We start from the raw sequence: 19,263 nt of genomic DNA, 5'->3' as shown, positions 1-19,263 counted from the left end.
TAAATCTTAAGCAAAAAGTAAGATTATTTTATTCTTTTTAATGTTATAAAGAAGTAATATGTGGTTTCTCTTAATACTGCCCCAAATTTTGTAGTTTAATTAAAAGTAGATCAAGGAAGGAGCCAAAATAATTATGACTTTTGTTCCATCAGACATAACTTCTCAAAAAAGTATTTTTTTTTTTTTTTTTGGGTAATTTTATTATTTATTTATTTTAAATTTAAATTTATTTATTTTACTTAGAGGCTAATTACTTTACAATATTGTATTGGTTTTGCCATACATCAACATGAATCAAAAAAAGATTTGAAGGAATATCATTTATATTGTATATTCCTTTTAGAATATCATGTATATGAGAATCCATGAGATGTATTGGATTCCATTGAGTTGAATGGTTAAGGGAATGGCTTTGTATTATATTTTTACCGATCTGATCCTTACAACACTTTTAGAAATAAGCTAGAAAAGGACTCTTCTTCCCATTTTTACGGAGGGAGGAGGTGGAGACCCAGAGAGACCACATGACCCAACAAGATAAAGCTAAGTAAGAGGCAGCGTGAAGACCAGAAAAAAAAATATTAATATGACTTCTTCCTGGCCCACCATCTCAATGGAGAAGATGAATGAATTTACAAAAGTGGAGAGAGACTCAGTGTAGGAAGAAACATATGATTTTATGATTTCTGATTTTTATCTACTTTTGAAATCTAGGGAAATATTTTGTGTTAGCATTAGCCCTAATCTTACCTTGAAATGACTCAAGGTAAGGAATGTGAGATGTGAGAGGACATGTGAGATGTTCCCAGACATGAAGTTGTACCATGCTTATTTAGTATTGGATAATAGAATTCACTTTTGTGTACTCTATCTTTTTCTGCCTACAGCTATGCTTTTGCTTCTTTTTCTGACTTTGAATAAAGTATGGTTAGCAGTTTATTTGGAGAAGGCAATGGCACCCCACTCCTTGCCTGGAAAAATCCCATGGACGGAGGAGCCTGGTAGGCTGCAGTCCATGGGGTCGCAAAGAGTTGGACACGACTGAGCGACTTCACTTTCACTTTTCACTTTCACGCATTGGAGAAGGAAATGGCAACCCACTCCAGTGTTCTTGCCTGGAGAATCCCAGGGATGGGGGAGCCTGGTGGGCTGCCGTCTATGGGGTTGCACAGAGTCGGACACGACTGAAACGACTTAGGAGCAGTAGCAGTTTATTTGGACATGACTAAAGCAACTTAGCGCGCACACAGAGTAATTTATTCGTTAGAGTGTTAAGGTTATATTTTCCCAAGGCATTTTTTTTTCCCCAAGTTGAACATGCCTATTCAACTTGTGGCTTTTCCGCTTTTACAGACTTTTTCTTTTTTCCTTTCTTTCTTTTCTTTCTTCCTCTCTTCCTCCTTCTTTCCAGTCAGTCATCAGGCCATCCCTGAAGATACAAAGATGATTAGATTTGGCACACCATCTGGTCTAGGTAGCTCCTTGATGTAGTGAATATAAACATGTCAATGAATGCATTTCTGCCAAAGCAAAAAATGAAAAATTGCATGCAAGCATGAGGGACCCACAGAGAACCAGAATAGAAATTAACACTGCCTTTGGGCTCAAAAGAGGCTTCTTTAAAGAGGTGGTTTCTGAACTGGGTTTTTGAGGGCAAATAGGCTTTCGTTAGGCAAAAAGGTATGAATTTTAACAATTATACAAGTAACGCCTACTTCTGTTTCTCAGACATTGCATGTGTTGTTTCTTACTTTTTGTTCACCAGATTATTTCATATGCATATGCCCAAATATCTAGTTTTGTAAAGCTCTCTCAAACCACTCTTCAGATTGAATATAATTTGGAAATTCTCAGACTGTCTACCATTGTTCTAAGCTGTTGCTGTGGTTGGAACATGGTTTTCTTATAAATAATATAACATTGTATTGAACACGTCTTTGAAATGTTTGATTTTACTTTATTGTACTTGAAGTATTTTGAAAGACTTAAAAAAAGATATACTAGTATTCTTGGACTTAAAATTCATTATAGCTTCCTTTAGAAGCTAAAGTTTACAAAATATGATTACACTGTGATACAGAGACCCAACAATTCCCCCAAATATTACACTACTTAGGGAAGAGAAAGAATTACCAGCACTTGCTTATGTTATTTATTTTATTGTATCTAGTATAATGCAAGGACATAATTATGCTTTGCTTACAATATAGGAATTATAATATTTACTCTTAATCACAGGATTAGTTCAGCTCCTTTTGTTTCAAAGCACTTGCTTTTTAGGTGGATTGAAAATTACACTAAGCTTATTTTGAAATATCTTGCTTGTATATCCATCTACTGTGTGTCTTAAGATTGAAATTTAGGTCAAATTACAACTTGAATTTAACTTTACAAAGAAAATAAGTGTGCCACCTTTAAAAACTGCATTCTAAATTTTAAGCACAATAGATCAAAGTATGCCTTATTTAAATAAATACTCTGGAAAAGAAATCTCAATTATTTTCTCCCAGACTTTCTTAAAATAGTCACTGTTCTCAATGCAAAATGTGAGGTTTAGCTTTATTATTTTAAAGGAAGATGAAAAGTTGTTTATTTTAAAATTTTAATGATTTTGCTTTAAAATTATGGAAATTCTCCTTTGGGACAGCTTTATTTGAATTGTATGTGACACTATTTTTATTTCTGAAGGCTATGATTAAAAGTTTCGTGGATGTCTACCAGCTTGCAAGCGCTAGAATTGCTACATTAGAAAAGGAAATGACATCTCATCGAAGTCACATTGCAACCTTGAAATCAGAACTTCACACGGCTTGTTTACGTGAAAATGCAAGTTTACAATCAGTAAGTCCTACACTGTATTTTTTGTCTTTGAATCTTGGGTCACATTTACACTCATGTTTTTGTTGTTCACCCATATGTCTAGTTTAGAATAAGTGATCAGTCAAGCAGCATAAAATTACTAAGTGTGGAGAAAATTTTGAAGGAAGGAAAGCAATTAATTTTTGCATTGTATCACGTATAAAGATATGCGTATTGTTATCAATGCAAAAACACTACATCAAGATTCCTTTGTGTTTGGTAGTGCAGCTGACAGTTGGGTTTGGCAGTATGCATAGTTAAAGCTTTCAACTGTCTGAAGATTCAGTGTGTCCCATTAAAGACAGAATATTATTAATTATGCGTATAACCAAAATGGTAATTAGAACATGTGATTATTCTCTGTAGAAAACTAGACTTATCCATAATACATGCCTAGCTAAAGATGCATGTTGTGATTCATCTATATGATTAAAATTCAGTTTCAGCAGTCATTTTATGTCTTAAAATTTTAGCCCATGATGAAATTTGGGCTCATTTAAGACCAAACAAAATTTTTTTCCACTTGAAATACATGTTTGGGGAGTATAAAAAAATGAATGTATTTCTGACATAAAGGAATAAAATACAATTTCAACTTTTTCCTCAAGAGCCAGATATGTCAACAATGGGATTCAGAGGGTTATCAATAATTGGAATGTCTTTTTTCCTTTTTTGGTTTGATTTGAATGGATCAAGGTGACTTGTAATGAAAAACAGTATCATTTTGCCATTCAGCTATTGACAAGTTTCAAATGATATATTCAACAGAAAAAGAGTTAACATAAAGTAAATAGATGCATAGCTGTGGTTTAGTTATTCAGCTCCTTTGAGTAGTAGCTTGAGTGTCAGCATCCCAGTGAAGCTTTATGACCATGGTATTTGAAACTGCAACCACTAACCTTCCCCCACCCCACAGACTCATTCTCACCTCTTCTCGCTTGTGTATCTTCTACCTTCCTTGCTTTATTTTTTTCACTATAGCACTTAGCAACTTACACATTTTGTGTTTTATTTATTTTTGTCTATTTTGCTGCTTACCCTCGTAGAATATAAGTTCCATAAAGTCAAGCAATTTGGGGTGTTTTCTTCACAGCTGTAAGGGCACTCTAGTGCTGAGAACAGTCTGGCCCATAGTAGGTACTCAGCAATTGATTACTGAATGAAGAGTTTCTAACACTTAATCCAGTAAATGAGCAAACTAGTTATTTGAGATCTGAGATGTGAATTCAGTTGAGTTCAATTTTTAAAATTACTTTGTTAATTTCTTAATGACTGAGTAGTAAATTGGACCTCAAATAAGAGAAGTTAAAATGAAGAGGAAACCTTCATAAAGATTTGTATAAGTATTTGGAATTCATTCTAGTATTTCTTTAAAACATACTTAGATTTCTTCCTGCTAGTTCTCTGATCCCAGTGGTTAATATTATATTATACTATGTCAGCTTTATTGGGTCATACTGTTACTGATTGTTCATTCTGTTATTCATATGAGAATAGTTACTTATGTTTTGAGAAAGTTTGGTAAGGTGGGATTATTTACCCATGGACTCAAAAAAAAATTTTTTTTTTACTAGTTATTAAGCTATTGATATCTTAATGAAGGTCTGCTTAATATACCACATGATTATAATAAAGCTTCCCTTCTCAACCTTCTGAGAAGATTTACAGGCTATGCCCATCATCTTGCTTATAAGAAGAGGTTCACGTAGGCAGTACTTCTCAAAATGGAATGTGTGTAGTGCGAACACTCTCCCCACAGGTTCTGATGTGTCGTAGGACACTGCCGCCTAATCCCATGCTTCCGTGGGATATATGCTATCCAGTCTGTTCCCTGGATAGTTGAGGATCACTGTTTTAAAAAGAATAATAAATAAACAATAAACTATTCCCTGGATAGTTGAGGATCACTTTTTTGAAAAGAATAATAAATTTGTAATAAAGGAATAATAAATTAATAAATTTGTAAATAATAAATTAATAATGATAAATTTGTAACTTCTATTTTTCAAGACAGTTTTATATGCATTTTCTGACTTCTTAAGAACTCTCTGAAGGAGGTTAATCTTTTAATTTCATAGACAAGAGGTGATCTAGTTTGGTAGATAAGAGCTTGAGCTTTGGAATTATACCCATTAGAAGTAGAGTCAAGTGTAAATAAGAGAAAACTTGAGTAACATGTTTAAGACACTTTTTTTTTCTCATACAGTGGGAAGTCTAGAAGTAGGTGGCTATTGTCGTTAGGTTAGTGGTTCAACTTCTCTGTAATTTCTCTACCACTCCATGATAAGATGACAGCCCGATCTAGGATTTGGAATCGCATTCAGAGGAATAGGATGGCCCAGCAGTACCTGTTTTATATAAATAATAAATCATTGAAAGGCTTTCCGTTAAAAAAATTTAATATTTCTATCATATATTTATTAAGTATTAATATTTAAAAACTTTAATAGATTATAGATATTAAATATATATTTAAACATTTATATATTTAAAAAGGAAAAACCTTCCAAGGAAATTCCCAATGTATTTTCACTTATAGTCCATCAGCTGGAAATGGGTTGTGTGACCCCCTAAGCTCTAATGAGTCAAGGGACAAGGGAATAAGGAATGAATAGATACTGGGTTAGCCAATTGATCATATATCTGATTTGCCATACAAATCAGATATATCTAGATTCCAGTTCAACCTCTGTTAGTTGCTAACTGGGGGGCTTGGGTCTCAGGTTTTCATCTGTACAATGAGGATGATGATACTACTCTCTAATAGAGATGTTGGGAGGTCTAGAGAAGTGTTCAAGTACTTTGCACTTTCCCTTGCACTTAGTAATCCAAAAAAAGTTATCTATTAATTTATTACCATTATCTTTATAGAAGGTAATTGAGATTACACCACAGGAAAAGACTGTTTACTAATATAATATCTTCAGCTTCAAACCAAGTCGCTTTGTACTGCTTCCTACTGCAACCTTGAACATGTAACTCCTGCTCTGTGATCACCATCAGTATTTTCCTGTAGCTGAGCTCTCTGCCCTTTCTGCAGCCTTGTCTTCCCCTCTTTTCACTGACACATTCTTGAAAACCAATCTATACTTCTTTGTCTATGTACTCATTCTACTGATACTTTTTTCTTATAGGGCACCACGATTTTCTGCTTGCCCTGCTTATCCATTTGTTCCTTCTCATCTCCTTTCATCTTTCTTGGACAATATGAAGCTTCAACTACTTTCTTCTTTAAATACTCACCTCCTTTGTTTCTCTTGTTATCATTTTTTCTTCATTGGCTCTCTGGCCTCTACTTACTTGATCTCTGCCTTCTTTGTATTATTGTTGTTAATTCTTCTCCACCCATTAGTTTGATATTTATTCAGCATCTGTTCTGTAGCAAGCTTGATTTTGGTTCTGGGGTGCCATGTGAACTGAAAGAGACAATATTTGCTCTCATGAACTTAAAATCTTAACAGTGAAGGTAAATATTTTTCATGTAATCACACTAATTAATATGTGATTACTAACCAAGATAAGTTCTTTGAAAGAGAAGAACTTAGGTGTATAAGAGTTTTTTTAAACAAATGAGCCTACCCTAGACTAAGGTATCAGTTAAGCGTTTTCTAGGTCAATGATGCTTAAGCTAATATCAGAAGACTGGGTATGCGGTATCCGGGGAATGGTGGCATGTTGTGTTCCATATCAGGAGGAGAGGAAAACAGACATCTATAAAGGCTCTATGGTGTGAGGAAGAAATTGATAAATCAGCTGGAATAAAGATAGCAAAGGCAAGAGTAGTCTGAGGTAAGAATGGTCTGGAGAAAAGGGCAGAGGTCAGACTTTGTTATCTTTAGGAGCAAAGTAAGAGTCATTAAAAAAACTTTATAGACAGAACGATATGTTCAGGTTTGCATTTTTTGAAAAGATCACTTTGGCTGTAGTATCAAGAAACAGTTGAATGTGAAGAACAAGAGATGAGGATGTGTCAAACAATTCCTAGTTTTTTTTGTTGTTGTTTTTTGCTTTTGAAAATGGATCAGTGATTTCATTTACTTAGAGAAACAGAGGAATGGGGTGACAGTGGATATTGTGAGTTTAATTTTGAGTATGTAAGTTTGAGATACCATTGAGACATCCAGCTAAAAATGTCAAAAAGGCTACTTGATATGGAATTCAAGCAATGTGCCAAGCTGTAGATAAAAAATTCAAGTCACTGTTATACAGGTAGGACTTGAAGCTGCTAGCAAGACTGAGACTACATAAGGATGGTTTATAGAGTAAGAAGAGAAAAGGCCTAAGAATGAAGCTTGAAAAACTCCAACACATAATGCCTGAGTAGAAGAGGATAAAGATGCAAAGGAAGCTGTGAAGCAACAGGCAAAGAGGGAAGAGGAAACCAAGAAAGTATGGTGCCATGAGAAGAGAGAATTTTAAGAAGGGTGATGTTCACTGGAGTCATATGCTGTTGAAAATCAAGTGAAATGAAGACTGAAAATGACCTTTGGAGTTAGTGTATGCAGGCCATTGGTAACCTTAACAGAGGCTCTTTTGGCAAGAGATGGAGAAATTAGTGAAAGTTGACCGAAGGAAAGTGAATTTAGACATCTACTGCAGAGATTTAGCAGTTAAGCAGGAAAAATTGAGACATCTACTGCAGAGATTTAGCAGTTAAGCAGGAAAAATAGGAGTGCAGTGTTCTCAGGATTTAGGAAGTTCTGTTGTAAGATGAGAGTGAACTAAATATATTTTAACATCTTCTTAAAATAGGCCTCCAACAGTCTGGTTTTGACTCTGTTCACTATACTGTCCATCTGGTTATCACCTTTTCCAACTCTAGATTTTTTTTTTTGACTAATGTTTGCATGATATATCTTTTTCCATTCTTTTAACCTATATTTCATATTTATAGTGGGTCTCTTATAGAAAAATATAGTTGGTTTTGTTGTATTTATCCATTTGACAATTTCTGGCTTTTAGTTGAGTGACTGGACCATTTGCATTTAATATAATTATTGATGTTTCTGGATTTTTATCTACCATTTTTGTTGTCTTATGGGGATGAAGGTGAAAGCATGATTTCTGCCTTTGTGAATTTCTCTTCTAGCAGGGGAAATGGTCACATAAGCAAATAGAAACAATAGGCATTTATAAAGCCTGTAGGAACATAGATGAGGAAGGAGTTCATTCTGCCTAACATTGCTAGAAGAAGGTTCTGAGAAGATGAAATGTTTGCAGGAGTCTTTGAAGAATGCTAGGATTTGACACCTTGTTAAGGGGAAAGAGCCATCAAAAATCTTTGCTTTATTTTGTTTTGAAGAATAGACCTAATGGATATTAGATATATTTAATGAATTACATTACCTAATGATTTTTGTGTGTTAATAGAAAATGTATTGTTACTTTAGTTCCATTCCTTCTGTCAATTAAAGTTATCCACCTCACCCCAAATGCTATGACAGACCTAGACAGCATATTAAAAAGCAGAGACATCACTTTGCCGACAAAGGTCCATCTAGTCAAAGCTGTGGTTTTTCCAGTAGTCATGTACAGATGTGAGAGTTGGACCATAAAGAAGGCTGAGCACTGAAGAATTGATGCTTTTGAATTGTGGTGTTGGAGAAGACTCTTGAAAGTCCTTTGGACTGCAAGGATATCAAACCAGTCAATCCTAAAGGAAATCAACCCTGAATATTGATTGGAAGGACTGATGCTGAAAGCTGAAGCTCCAGTACATTGGCCACCTGATGTGAAGAGCCGACTCATTGGAAAAGATGCTGATGCTGGGAAAGATTGAGGGCCGAAGGAGAAGGGGTAGACAGAGGATGAGATGGTTGGATGGCATCGTCAACTCAATGGACTTGAGTTTGAGCAAACTCCAGGAGAGAGTGAAGGACAGGGAACCCTGGTGTGCTGCAGTTCATGGAGTCACAAAGAATCAGACATGACTTAGTGACTGAACAACAATAACTCACCCAGCCTATACCCACTGGAGCCCAAGACTGCCTGCAGAGGTCACTTTGGACCCTACCCTCATGTGTTTTCAATCCAATCTTGTACCATCCAGTTGCTGCTTCTTACTTTATGACCTAAGTTGATTCTGCCTTTGACTGTTCTGCTCTTGATGTTCTTATTTGGTCTCTGTATTTGTTACTTTGAGCCATTCTCAGAACTCTTCTAATGGATCCTCAGGTGAACTAGCTCTCTGCTCTACTCTTGGCTCTGTTTACCATCACCTCCTTCCCATTATATATGACATTAGAGTCAGGCAGACCTGGAGGGTCCTTTCTGGCACCATTGTTTATTACCCACACAACAGTATAAGCATCAGTTTCAGTATTCATAACATGTAGGTGAAATTGCCTGCATTGTAGAATTGTCATGAGATTAAACGAAGACACAGCGTCTGGCATATTGGTAGATGCTCAGTAAATATAGCTTCCCCGTGGCTCAGATGGTAAAGCATCTGTCTGCAGTGTGGGACGGAGAAGGCGATGGCACCCCACTCCAGTACTCTTGCCTGGAAAATCCCATGGACGGAGGAGCCTGGTAGGCTGCAGTCCATGGGGTCACTAAGAGTCAGACACGACTGAGCAACTTCACTTTCACTTCTCACATTCATGCATTGGAGAAGGAAATGGCAACCCACTCCAGTGTTCTTGCCTGGAGAATCCCAGGGATGGAGGAGCCTGGTGGGCTGCCGTCTGTGGGGTCACACAGAGTCGGACACGACTGAAGTGACTTAGCAGCAGCAGCAGCAGCAGCAATGTGGGAGACCCGGGTTCTATCCCTGGGCAGGAAGATCCCCTGGAGAAGGAAATGGCAACCCACTCCAGTATTCTTGCCTGGAAAATTCCATGGATGGGGGAGCCTGGTAGGTTACAGTCCATGGGGTTGCAAAGAGTTGGACACGACTGAGCAACTTCACTTGCACAGTAAATATTGGCCGGCTTCCCTGTATATACAGATTTTTCCAATAATTACATATATTTATGCAGCTAAGCTATATTTATAGCCTTAAGAAATATATGTAAGCAAAAGGAAATGTATCTATGAGTAAGCAAAAGAACTAAAACAACAGTGCTTTTCGCACATACTAAATACAGTATTGATGTTAGGTGTTATTGTTATCACTTAGTGAGCCAAGGACAGTCACTGTATGCTCCTTTCTAAATTTTCCACCATTTGAGTAGATAAGAATAAAAAGTAAATATTCATCATTACTTAAGAAGAAGCTTAATATATCATGGTAGAATGTATACGTAGAAAGAGATGGATGGTATTGCAGGTATGAATAGTTATCCTTAAAAGCTTTATCCTTCTTTAGGTGACATTTTCCTTTTTGTTCAGAAGCATGTATGTGATGCTGGAGTTCATCTAAGAGGTCTCATCAATTGTACACTTGCCAGAACTTTAACATTTTCAGCATGTTGGTCTTTGACCCATTAACTTAGGGCTGTTCTAGAGCTTTTATCTTGACTAACAGTAAGCAGAAAGCACTTTGAGTAAAGAGCTTTTGAATGCCATACAACCCAGTAGAGAAGAGTACAGCAGTCAGAACCAATTACTTGTGGGTGTTTGGAGACTGGCACACCCACAAGTGTGGAGAAACACATGATATTTCAATCTGCGAAACATAAGATGCCAAACCCAAATACTTCACTGTGAGTTATGATGCTTCAAGCTACAGTATTGATTTGCCTCATTTCCCTTGTATGCTTAAGCAGTATGTTTTTAATTCTGCAGTACTTTATTTGTGAGAAAATAATAAGTTACAAATCAGAGGAGCATTCCATTTAATATATTGCAGGGGAGAGATCATCGCATCATTTCTGAGATCATGTCAGATTTGATAGTTGTCAAGTGGTGTTATGTTGTTAATTAAGCAGAAAGACTTAGATCTTTTGGTTAAGATTAAAAAAAAAAAAGAATCTCCTTTATCTTCTTGAATAAAATTTTGTCCCATTTAATCTTACTACATTTTCTTGAGAGAGGAAGTATTGTTTGTTAGTATTGTATAGATGAAGAAGCTGACAGAATCTAAGTAACTTAATCTAGGTAAGTTGTTTTCATCAACTTTCAAATACTTTCAGTTAATTCCTGATGTTTATCATTGAGGTTTTAAATCCTTCAAGAAAAATAATTTTAAAAAATGAGCCATAAACCAAGTCTTAATTTGTTGAGACAGGCTGTACAGTGCAGTTCAGTGGTATAAAGTACAGATTCTTGAGTTTTACTCCAAGGTTTTTATTTAGGGCCAAGTCAGGTTAGAGCAAGGCCTCTGATTTCTTGTCTGTTGTTTTCCAGTGAGATTGCAATGTGAATTAAAACAAATCTTTGCTCTCAAGGCCTTCCAAGTGTAGTAGAGACTAGTAGTATTGTACAGCTATTATATAGATTGCAGTACGGGAGACCTGGGTTTGATCCATGGTTTGGGAAGATCCCCTGGAGAAGGCAAAGGTTACCCATTCCAGTATTCTGGCCTGGAGAATTCCATGAACTGTATAGACCATAGGGTCACAAAGAGTCGGACACTACTGAGTGACTTTCACTTTCATATAGAGAATTAACTTAGTTGAGATAAGGAAGGCTAAGGAGGCTATGGATCCAACCAGTCCATCCTAAAGGAAATCAATCCTGCATATTCATTGGAAGGACTGATGCTGAAACTGAAACTCCAGTTCTTTGGCCACCTGATGCGAAGAACTGATTCATTTGAGAAGACCCTGATGCTGGGTAAGATTGAAGGCAGGAGAAGGGTATGACAGAGGATGAGATGGTCAGATGGCATCACTGACTCAATGGACATGAGTTTGAGTAAACTGTGGGAGTTGGTGATGGACAGGGAGGCCTGGTGTGCTGCAGTCCATGGGGTTGCAAAAAGCTGGACACGACTGAGTGACTGAACTGACTGACTGAAGGAGAAATTGACAAGGGAAAGCACAGAATGCTAAAGGGCTGGAAAGATGTCTGTCTGACTAGAGCAGCATGAATTAGGTGGAGAATGGGAGAGAGGGTGGAGACTTGCAGAGGAGCACTGTGGTGCTCTCAGCTTTCTGAGAAGTCCCTTGAATCATGTCTCCATTAACTGCACAGAAGACCTCTACCCTCTTTGCTTTATGTCTTTTCTCTTCCCAACTGCAAATTTAACGTTTTTCTACTCTCAAAATTCACTGCTGTTTTATGTCATAACAGCACTTGTTTTACCCTTTTGCTAAATATTGCTTACTTAGATGCTCATTAAATTCATCCACATTTTTATCATGAGCTCCAGCTTTGCCCTTCACATACTAACAGAGTTAAATAAAGGAAACAAAAACATCCAAAGATGGGACAGCCCAGTCAGCCTGCAGACATTTTCCTTGATCCTTGACATAAATTTCCAAACTTCTAAAATTTTTCATAGCTCAGAAACTCACACTCTTTTGGTATACTAAACAGCAGCCTAATAGTAGAGAATCCCATGGATGGATGAGCCTGGTGGGCTGCAGTCCATGGGGTCGCTAAGAGTCGGACACGACTGAGCGACTTCACTTTCACTTCTCACTTTCATGCATTGGAGAAGGAAATGGCAACCCACTCCAGTGTTCTTGCCTGGAGAATCCCAGGGACAGGGGAGCCTGGTGGGCTGCCGTCTATGGGGTTGCACAGAGTCGAACATGACTGAAGTGACTTAGCAACAACAACAATAGTAATAAAAATATATATTCCACTGGCCTCGCACTTCTTCTCTAGCCTTTTAGTTTTTGTATGATGTAGTTCAAGTTTTGTATGATTTAGTTTAAGAGGAGCTACTTTTATGATGAATAATATTTGTGTAGTGACCGTAGGGGCAGGATAATATAAATTTTATATTTTATATATAATTTATTTAAGTATATGCATATATAATTTAGTATATGCATATATAATTTATGTAGTATATACATATATAGTATTTTATTATAAACATTTACTGTTAGATATATGTAGGTATAAATATAAAATATGTTTAGATGTAATAAATATATAATTCCGTTCTTCAGGAATGAAATATTATGAGGGTGGAGCAAGGAGTAGCAAGACTGAGACTTTCCAACTCTGATCGCTGTAGTCAATTAGTAATGAAGTTGTAGAGAACAGAGATGACAGTTTGGCAATGGAATGCTCTAAATATTCCTACCAGTTGTACAGAGTGGTAGCAACTAAATATGCTCTGAGTGTTTCCTGTACCATTTTATCTTTCTTACTAAATTGAATTCTTTGAGGGCTTCAGTTACCTGCTAGATTTTCAGAAATCTGCACTCTGATTTTCTGCAAAAACCTCAAACTCACTGAGGTCTCAAACTGAACATGTTATCTAATTCTACCACTCCCGTTTTCTCAAACTCCTCTTTCTTTATGTTCCTTGTGTCTGACTTAGCTGTTCCCCTCACAGCCCAGGGTAACACCCTGATCTTTTTTTCTACTTTCCCGTCTCTACCAGTTTTTAATTAGTTGCTGAGCCTTATTATTTCTACCACCACAGACCTCTTAGACCCCGTTTTCCCTTTCTACCCTTGTATTCACATTGTTTTCCCTGGGTTATTGTGACGGTCTTCCAATGCATTTCCCCGTATGTAGATTCTCCCCTTCCATCTTGTCTGCCACATCAGTACCAGTTATCTTTCCAACGTGCAGATAAGGTCAAACCACAGCTTGACCCAAAACATATTTTGGCTCTATACTTTCTTCTTGAAAGCAAAAATTCTTGATCATTGGCATTCAGGCATATCCCAACCCCATCTGGTTTTTTAGTTTATCTCCCAGTTGGCAGAAGTAAGCGTTCCCTTTGTTATGCTCGTTCATCACTGAATTTACCTGTCTGAGAACTATATATTAATCTAAATTATATGATCAGTTAGTTGTTTCTGGATTACCATATCGTGAGTCTACAAGGTGATATTTTTTTATAATTCATTTTAATGGTCTCACCTCAATAAATGCTGGTTTATTAGAATTGAAATTAACTGGAGGAACACTTCATCAATGCTACTTTTCAGTACACACTTGTTATGGCATTTGTACTTTGCACAAACCATAGTTCCATCTCAGATTTTTTTCCCATAACATTTTTTCTTAATATTTCTCTAGCAAACACTTAATGAAAATGAGTAGAATCATTACTAGATTATTATACCAACATAAAATTTAAAGTAAATACTTTCAGGTAATACAAATTGAATATTTCTTCTCCTCTGTATTACTATTCCTAAAAACCTAAAAAACCCAAAGGAAAATGATTTCTGACAAAGAAAAACATTCTTTTTCAGCATACCACTTAAATAATTTTAAACTTTGTCAGATTTGGGGGCCCCTAACTAGACATGGAGCAACAGACTGGTTCCAAATAGGAAAAAGAGTACATCAAGCCTGTATATTGTCACCCTGCTTATTTAACCTATATGCAGAGTACATCATGAGAAACGCTGGGCTGGAAGAAGCACTAGCTGGAATCAAGATTGCCAGGAGAAATATCAATAACCTCAGATGTGCAGATGACACGACCCTTACGGCAGAAAGTGAAGAGGAACTAAAAAGCCTCTTGATGAAAGTGAAAGAGGAGAGTGAAAAAGTTGGCTTAAAGCTCAACATTCAGAAAACGAAGATCATGGCATCTGGTCCCATCACTTCATGGGAAATAGATGGGGAAACAGTGGAAACAGTGTCAGACTTTATTTTGGGGGGCTCCAAAATCACTGCAGATGGTGATTGCAGCCATGAAATTAAAAGACGCTTATTCCTTGGAAGAAAAGTTATGACCAACCTAGATAGCATATTCAAAAGCAGAGACATTACTTTGCCAACAAAGGTCCATCTAGTCAAGGCTATGGTTTTTCCAGTGGTCATGTATGGATGTGAGAGTTGGACTGTGAAGAAAGCTGAGTGCTGAAGAATTGATGCTTCTGAACTGTGGTGTTGGAAGACTCTTGAGAGTCCCTTGGACTGCAAGGAGATCCAACCAGTCCATCCTGAAGGAGGTCAGCCCTGGGATTTCTTTGGAAAGAATGATGCTGAAGCTGAAACTCCAGTACTTTTGGCCACCTCATGTGAAGAGTTGACTCATTGGAGAAGACTCTGATGCTGGGAGGGATTGGGGGCAGGAGGAGAAGGGGACAACAGAGGATGAAATGGCTGGATGGCATCACTGACTCAATGGACGTGAGTCTGAGTGAACTCCGGGAGTTGGTGATGGACAGGGAGGCCTGGTGTGCTGCGATTCATGGAGTAACAAAGAGTTGGATATGACTGAGTGACTGAACTGAACTGAACTGAACTGTTTACTCACCTAGACATAAAATGACCAGTGTAATGCCTTTTACTTGCACAGTGGATACTCAGTAAATGTTTGATAATAACGGTGATATACCAAATTAAAATTAACTATTCCTGTGCCTAGCAAAAAGTAAGAGTATGTGTAATTTATTTTAGAAATAGAAGTCTAATTTACATAAATCATTAAAAAGTGTATTTTCAGAAATGTATTTCCTTGAGATCTTACTTCACACTGTATATAAAAATTAGCTCAAAATGGATCAAAGACCTAAATATAAGAGCTAAAATTCAGTAAAAACTTAGTTATATATGTCTTCATGGATTTATAAATCTTCTTGGATTTGATGATGAAGTCTTAGGTTTGACACTAAAAGCATAAATAACAAAATAAAAAATAGAGCTCATGAAAATGAAAAGTTTTGTGTATTAAAAACACCCCCGAGAATTGGAGAAAATATATATAATTTGTATATCTGATTAGAGTCTAATATGTAGAGAACTCATAAAATTCAATAACAATAAGACAAATACCTAATTTTTAAAACGGGCAAAGGACTTGAATAGATGCTTCTCCAAAGAAGATGTACAGATGACTAACAAACACCTGTCAAGAGGCTCAACATCATTAGTCAGTGTGTGCATGTGTGCTGAGTAATTTCAGTCATGTCTGACTCCGTGACCCTATGGACTGTAGCCTGCCAGGCGTCTCTGTCCAGGGGATTCCCCAGGCAAGAATACTGGAATGAGTTGCTGTGCCCTTCTCTGGGGGATCTTCCCAACTCAGGGATCGTACCCTCATCTCTTATGTCTAACCTGCATTGGCAGGTGGGTTACTTAACACTAGTGCCAGCTGGGAAGCCCCATTGGTCAGTAGGGAAATGTGAATCAAAACCCCGTTAAGATACCGCTTTACACTTACTAGGAATGCAATGAGATACAAAAGGAAAATACAAATATTCATAGCCACACTATACAGAATAGCCAAGAGATGGAAAGAGTCCAGATGCCCATTAGTTGATGATAAACAAATGTGTTATATCCAGACAATGGAATATTATTCAACCATAAAAAGAAAAGAAGTACTGCTACATGTTACAGCATGATGTACTTTGGAAACATTTTGCTAAATTAAAGAAGCCAGATACAAAAGGCCACATATTGTATGATTCCATTTATATAGAATGTCCAGAATAGGCATACTCTATCTCCATAGAGATAGAAAACAGGTAAGTGATTGACCAGGGCAGGGGAGTAGGAAATGGAGAATGACTGTTTAATGGGTGAGGATATGTTTTGGGTTGATGGAAAAGTTCTAGAGCTAAAATGGTGCTGATGGTTGCACAACATTGTGAATGTATTGGGTTGGTACAAAAGTAATTGAGGTTTCGGACCATGAGTTTTAAAACATTGTAACTAGGCTCAAATAAATCTTTATTAATCAAAATAGGAACCATTACAGTCAACACATTTTTATCAATGAGAAATAAGTTTGTTTATTCCTGTAGTATAAAAATCCATGCTTCAGAATTTGATGAACTCCTGGAATGCATTTTCTGCCTCCTGATAGTTGTAGAAGTGTTTTCCCTGCAAAAAGTTGTCAAGATGCTTGAAGAAGTGGTAGTCAGTGGCGAGAGGTCAGGTAAATATGGCAGATGAGGCAAAACTCGGTAGTCCCATTTGTTCAACTTTTGAAGCACTGGTTGTGTGATGGGCAGTCTGGTGTCGTCGTGGAGAAGAGTTGGACCTTTCTATTGACCAATGCCGGCTGCAGACATTGCAATTTTCGATGCATCTCATCAATTTGCTGAGCATACTTCTCAAATCTAATGGTTTTGCCAGGATTCAGAAAGCTGTAGTGGATCAGACGGGCAACAGATCACCAAACAGTGACCATGACCATTTTTGGTTGCGAGTTTGACTTTGGGAAGTGCTTGGAGCTTCTCCTTTGCCTTTAGCTTCTCTTCTTTTCTCAGCTATTTGTAAGGCCTACTCAGACAAACATTTTGACTTTTTGCATTTCTTTTTCTTGGGGATGGTCTTGATCACTGCCTCCTGTACAATGTCATGAACCTCCATCCATAGTTCTTCAGGCACTCTGTCTATTAGATCTAATCCCTTGAATCTATTTGTCACTTCCACTGTATAATCATAAGGGAGAAATATCAATAACCTCAGATATGCAGATGACACCACCATTATGGCAGAAAATGAAGAAGAACTAAAGAGCCTCTTGTTGAAAGTGAAAGAGGAGCGTTAAAAAGTTGACTTAAAGCTCAACATTCAAAAAACGAAGATCATGGAATCCGGTCCCATCACATCATAGCAAATAGATGGGGAAACAATGGAAACAGTGACAGACTTTGTTTTCTTGGGCTCCAAATTCACTGCAGATGGTGACTGCAGCCATGAAATCAAAAGATGCTTGCTCCTTGGAAGAAAAGCTATGACCAACCTAGACAGCATATTAAAAAGCAGAGACATTACTTTGCCGACAAAGGTCCATCTAGTCAAAGCTATGATTTTCCAGTAGTCATGTATGGATATGAGATTTGGACTATAAAGAAAGCTGAGCACAGAAGAGTTGATGCTTTTGAACTGTGGTGTTGGAGAAGACTCTTGAGAGTCCCTTGGACTGCAAGGAGATCCAGCCTATCAATCCTAAAGGAAATCAGTCCTGAATATTCATTGGAAGGACTGATGCTGAAGCTGAAACTCCAATACTTTGGCCACTTAATGTGAAGAACTGACTCATTGAAAAGACCCTGATTCTGGGAGAGATTGAAGGCCAGAGGAGAAGGGGACGACAGTGGATGGGATGGTTGGATGGTATCACTGACTCAATGGACTTGAGTTTGAACAAGCTCCGGAATTGGTGATGGACAGGGAAGCCTGGTGTGCTACAGTCCATGGGGTCTCAAAGAGTCGGAGACGACTGAGAGACTGAACTGAACTTGAAGCTTCTTCTCAGTTCAACCACTGAGCTGGGCATCACCCGTTGTCGTATAAAATCCACTTTTCATGGCATGTCAGAAATGAATCGAGAAATGGTCCGTTGTTGTTGTATAGAATAAGAGAAGATGACACTTCAAAACGACGTTTTTAAAAATTTTCTGTCAGTTCATGAGGCATCCACTTATTGAGCTTTTCCACCTTTCCAATTTGCTTCAGATGCCAAAAGACCATAGAATGGTCAACATTGAGTTTTTTGGCAACTTCTCATACTGTTGTAAGAGCATCAGCTTTGATGATTCTCTCAGTTGGTCGTCAACTTCCGATGGCCAGCCACTATGTTCCTCATCTTCAAGACTCTTGTCTCCTCTGCAAAACTTCTTGAACCACCACTTTACTATATATCCTTTGGGAGTTCCTGGGTCAAATGTGTTGTTGATGTTGTGATGTTGTGATATCTCTGCTGCTTTATGACCCATTTTGAACTTGAATTAAAAAATCACTCAGATTTGCTTTTTGTCTAACATTGTTGCTGTAGTCCAAATATAAAATAAACAGCAAATGATAAGTCTTGAGCAAAAAAAAAAAAAGAAAGAAAGCGAGAAATGCACATTAAAATGATCATAATCACATTTTTTAAAAAGCATGTATTCCAATATCAAATGGCAAAATTCAACAGTGCAAAACTGCAATTACTTTTGCACCAACCTAATACTCGACCCCACTGTGCTGTACACTTTGAAGTTGCTAAAATGGTAAATTTTATGTTGAGTGTGTTTTGCCACATGACAAAATATTTCTTTTAGTTCTTGGGAGGTATGGAACAGGCAGCTAGATTGTTACTTACACAGAATGGCAATGTACTGTACTGAGAAGTAGCACGGCAGAGAGTCAGAGGAAACTTGGATTTTAGAACAACCTCTGTTATCAACTCAACACAGAGCTTTGGGAAATAAATCACATAAAACTCCTTGGTCTTGGTTTTTCCTGGCTGTAAAATGAAGGGTTTGAGCTAGACGAAATCTAAATTCCTTCTCAGCTCAGAAATTCTTTCACTGAAGCTACAAATACTTTTTCGTACTTAGATGCTCACCCTGCTTTGTTTCGTTCTTGCTTTAATTTACAGCAGTAAAGTGAGTGCGTGTTTCTAAACTTGTAATAATTCTATTTTGAACTTGG

General features: G+C 37.3%; 1 protein-coding gene across 9 annotated transcripts in view; it reads left to right on the top strand.

Annotated features, from left to right (window-relative positions):
* CCDC171 (coiled-coil domain containing 171) overlaps positions 1-19,263 on the top strand; it is a 341,501-nt gene that overhangs the window by 287,160 nt on the left and 35,078 nt on the right. For all 9 annotated transcript variants that reach the window (XR_011568027.1, XM_070794512.1, XM_070794515.1 and 6 more), the window contains one exon: positions 2,689-2,841. Coding sequence is in view for 8 of the 9 variants with exons in the window: in XM_070794512.1 (XP_070650613.1) it covers positions 2,689-2,841 (153 nt within the window). In the remaining variant the exon portion in view is untranslated. The remainder of the gene's footprint in view (positions 1-2,688; positions 2,842-19,263) is intronic.

The sequence above is a fragment of the Bos indicus genome, chromosome 8 (genome assembly GCF_029378745.1).
Source record: "Bos indicus isolate NIAB-ARS_2022 breed Sahiwal x Tharparkar chromosome 8, NIAB-ARS_B.indTharparkar_mat_pri_1.0, whole genome shotgun sequence".
NCBI lineage: Eukaryota > Metazoa > Chordata > Mammalia > Artiodactyla > Bovidae > Bos > Bos indicus.
This window is presented reverse-complemented; position numbering and strand designations above follow the sequence as displayed.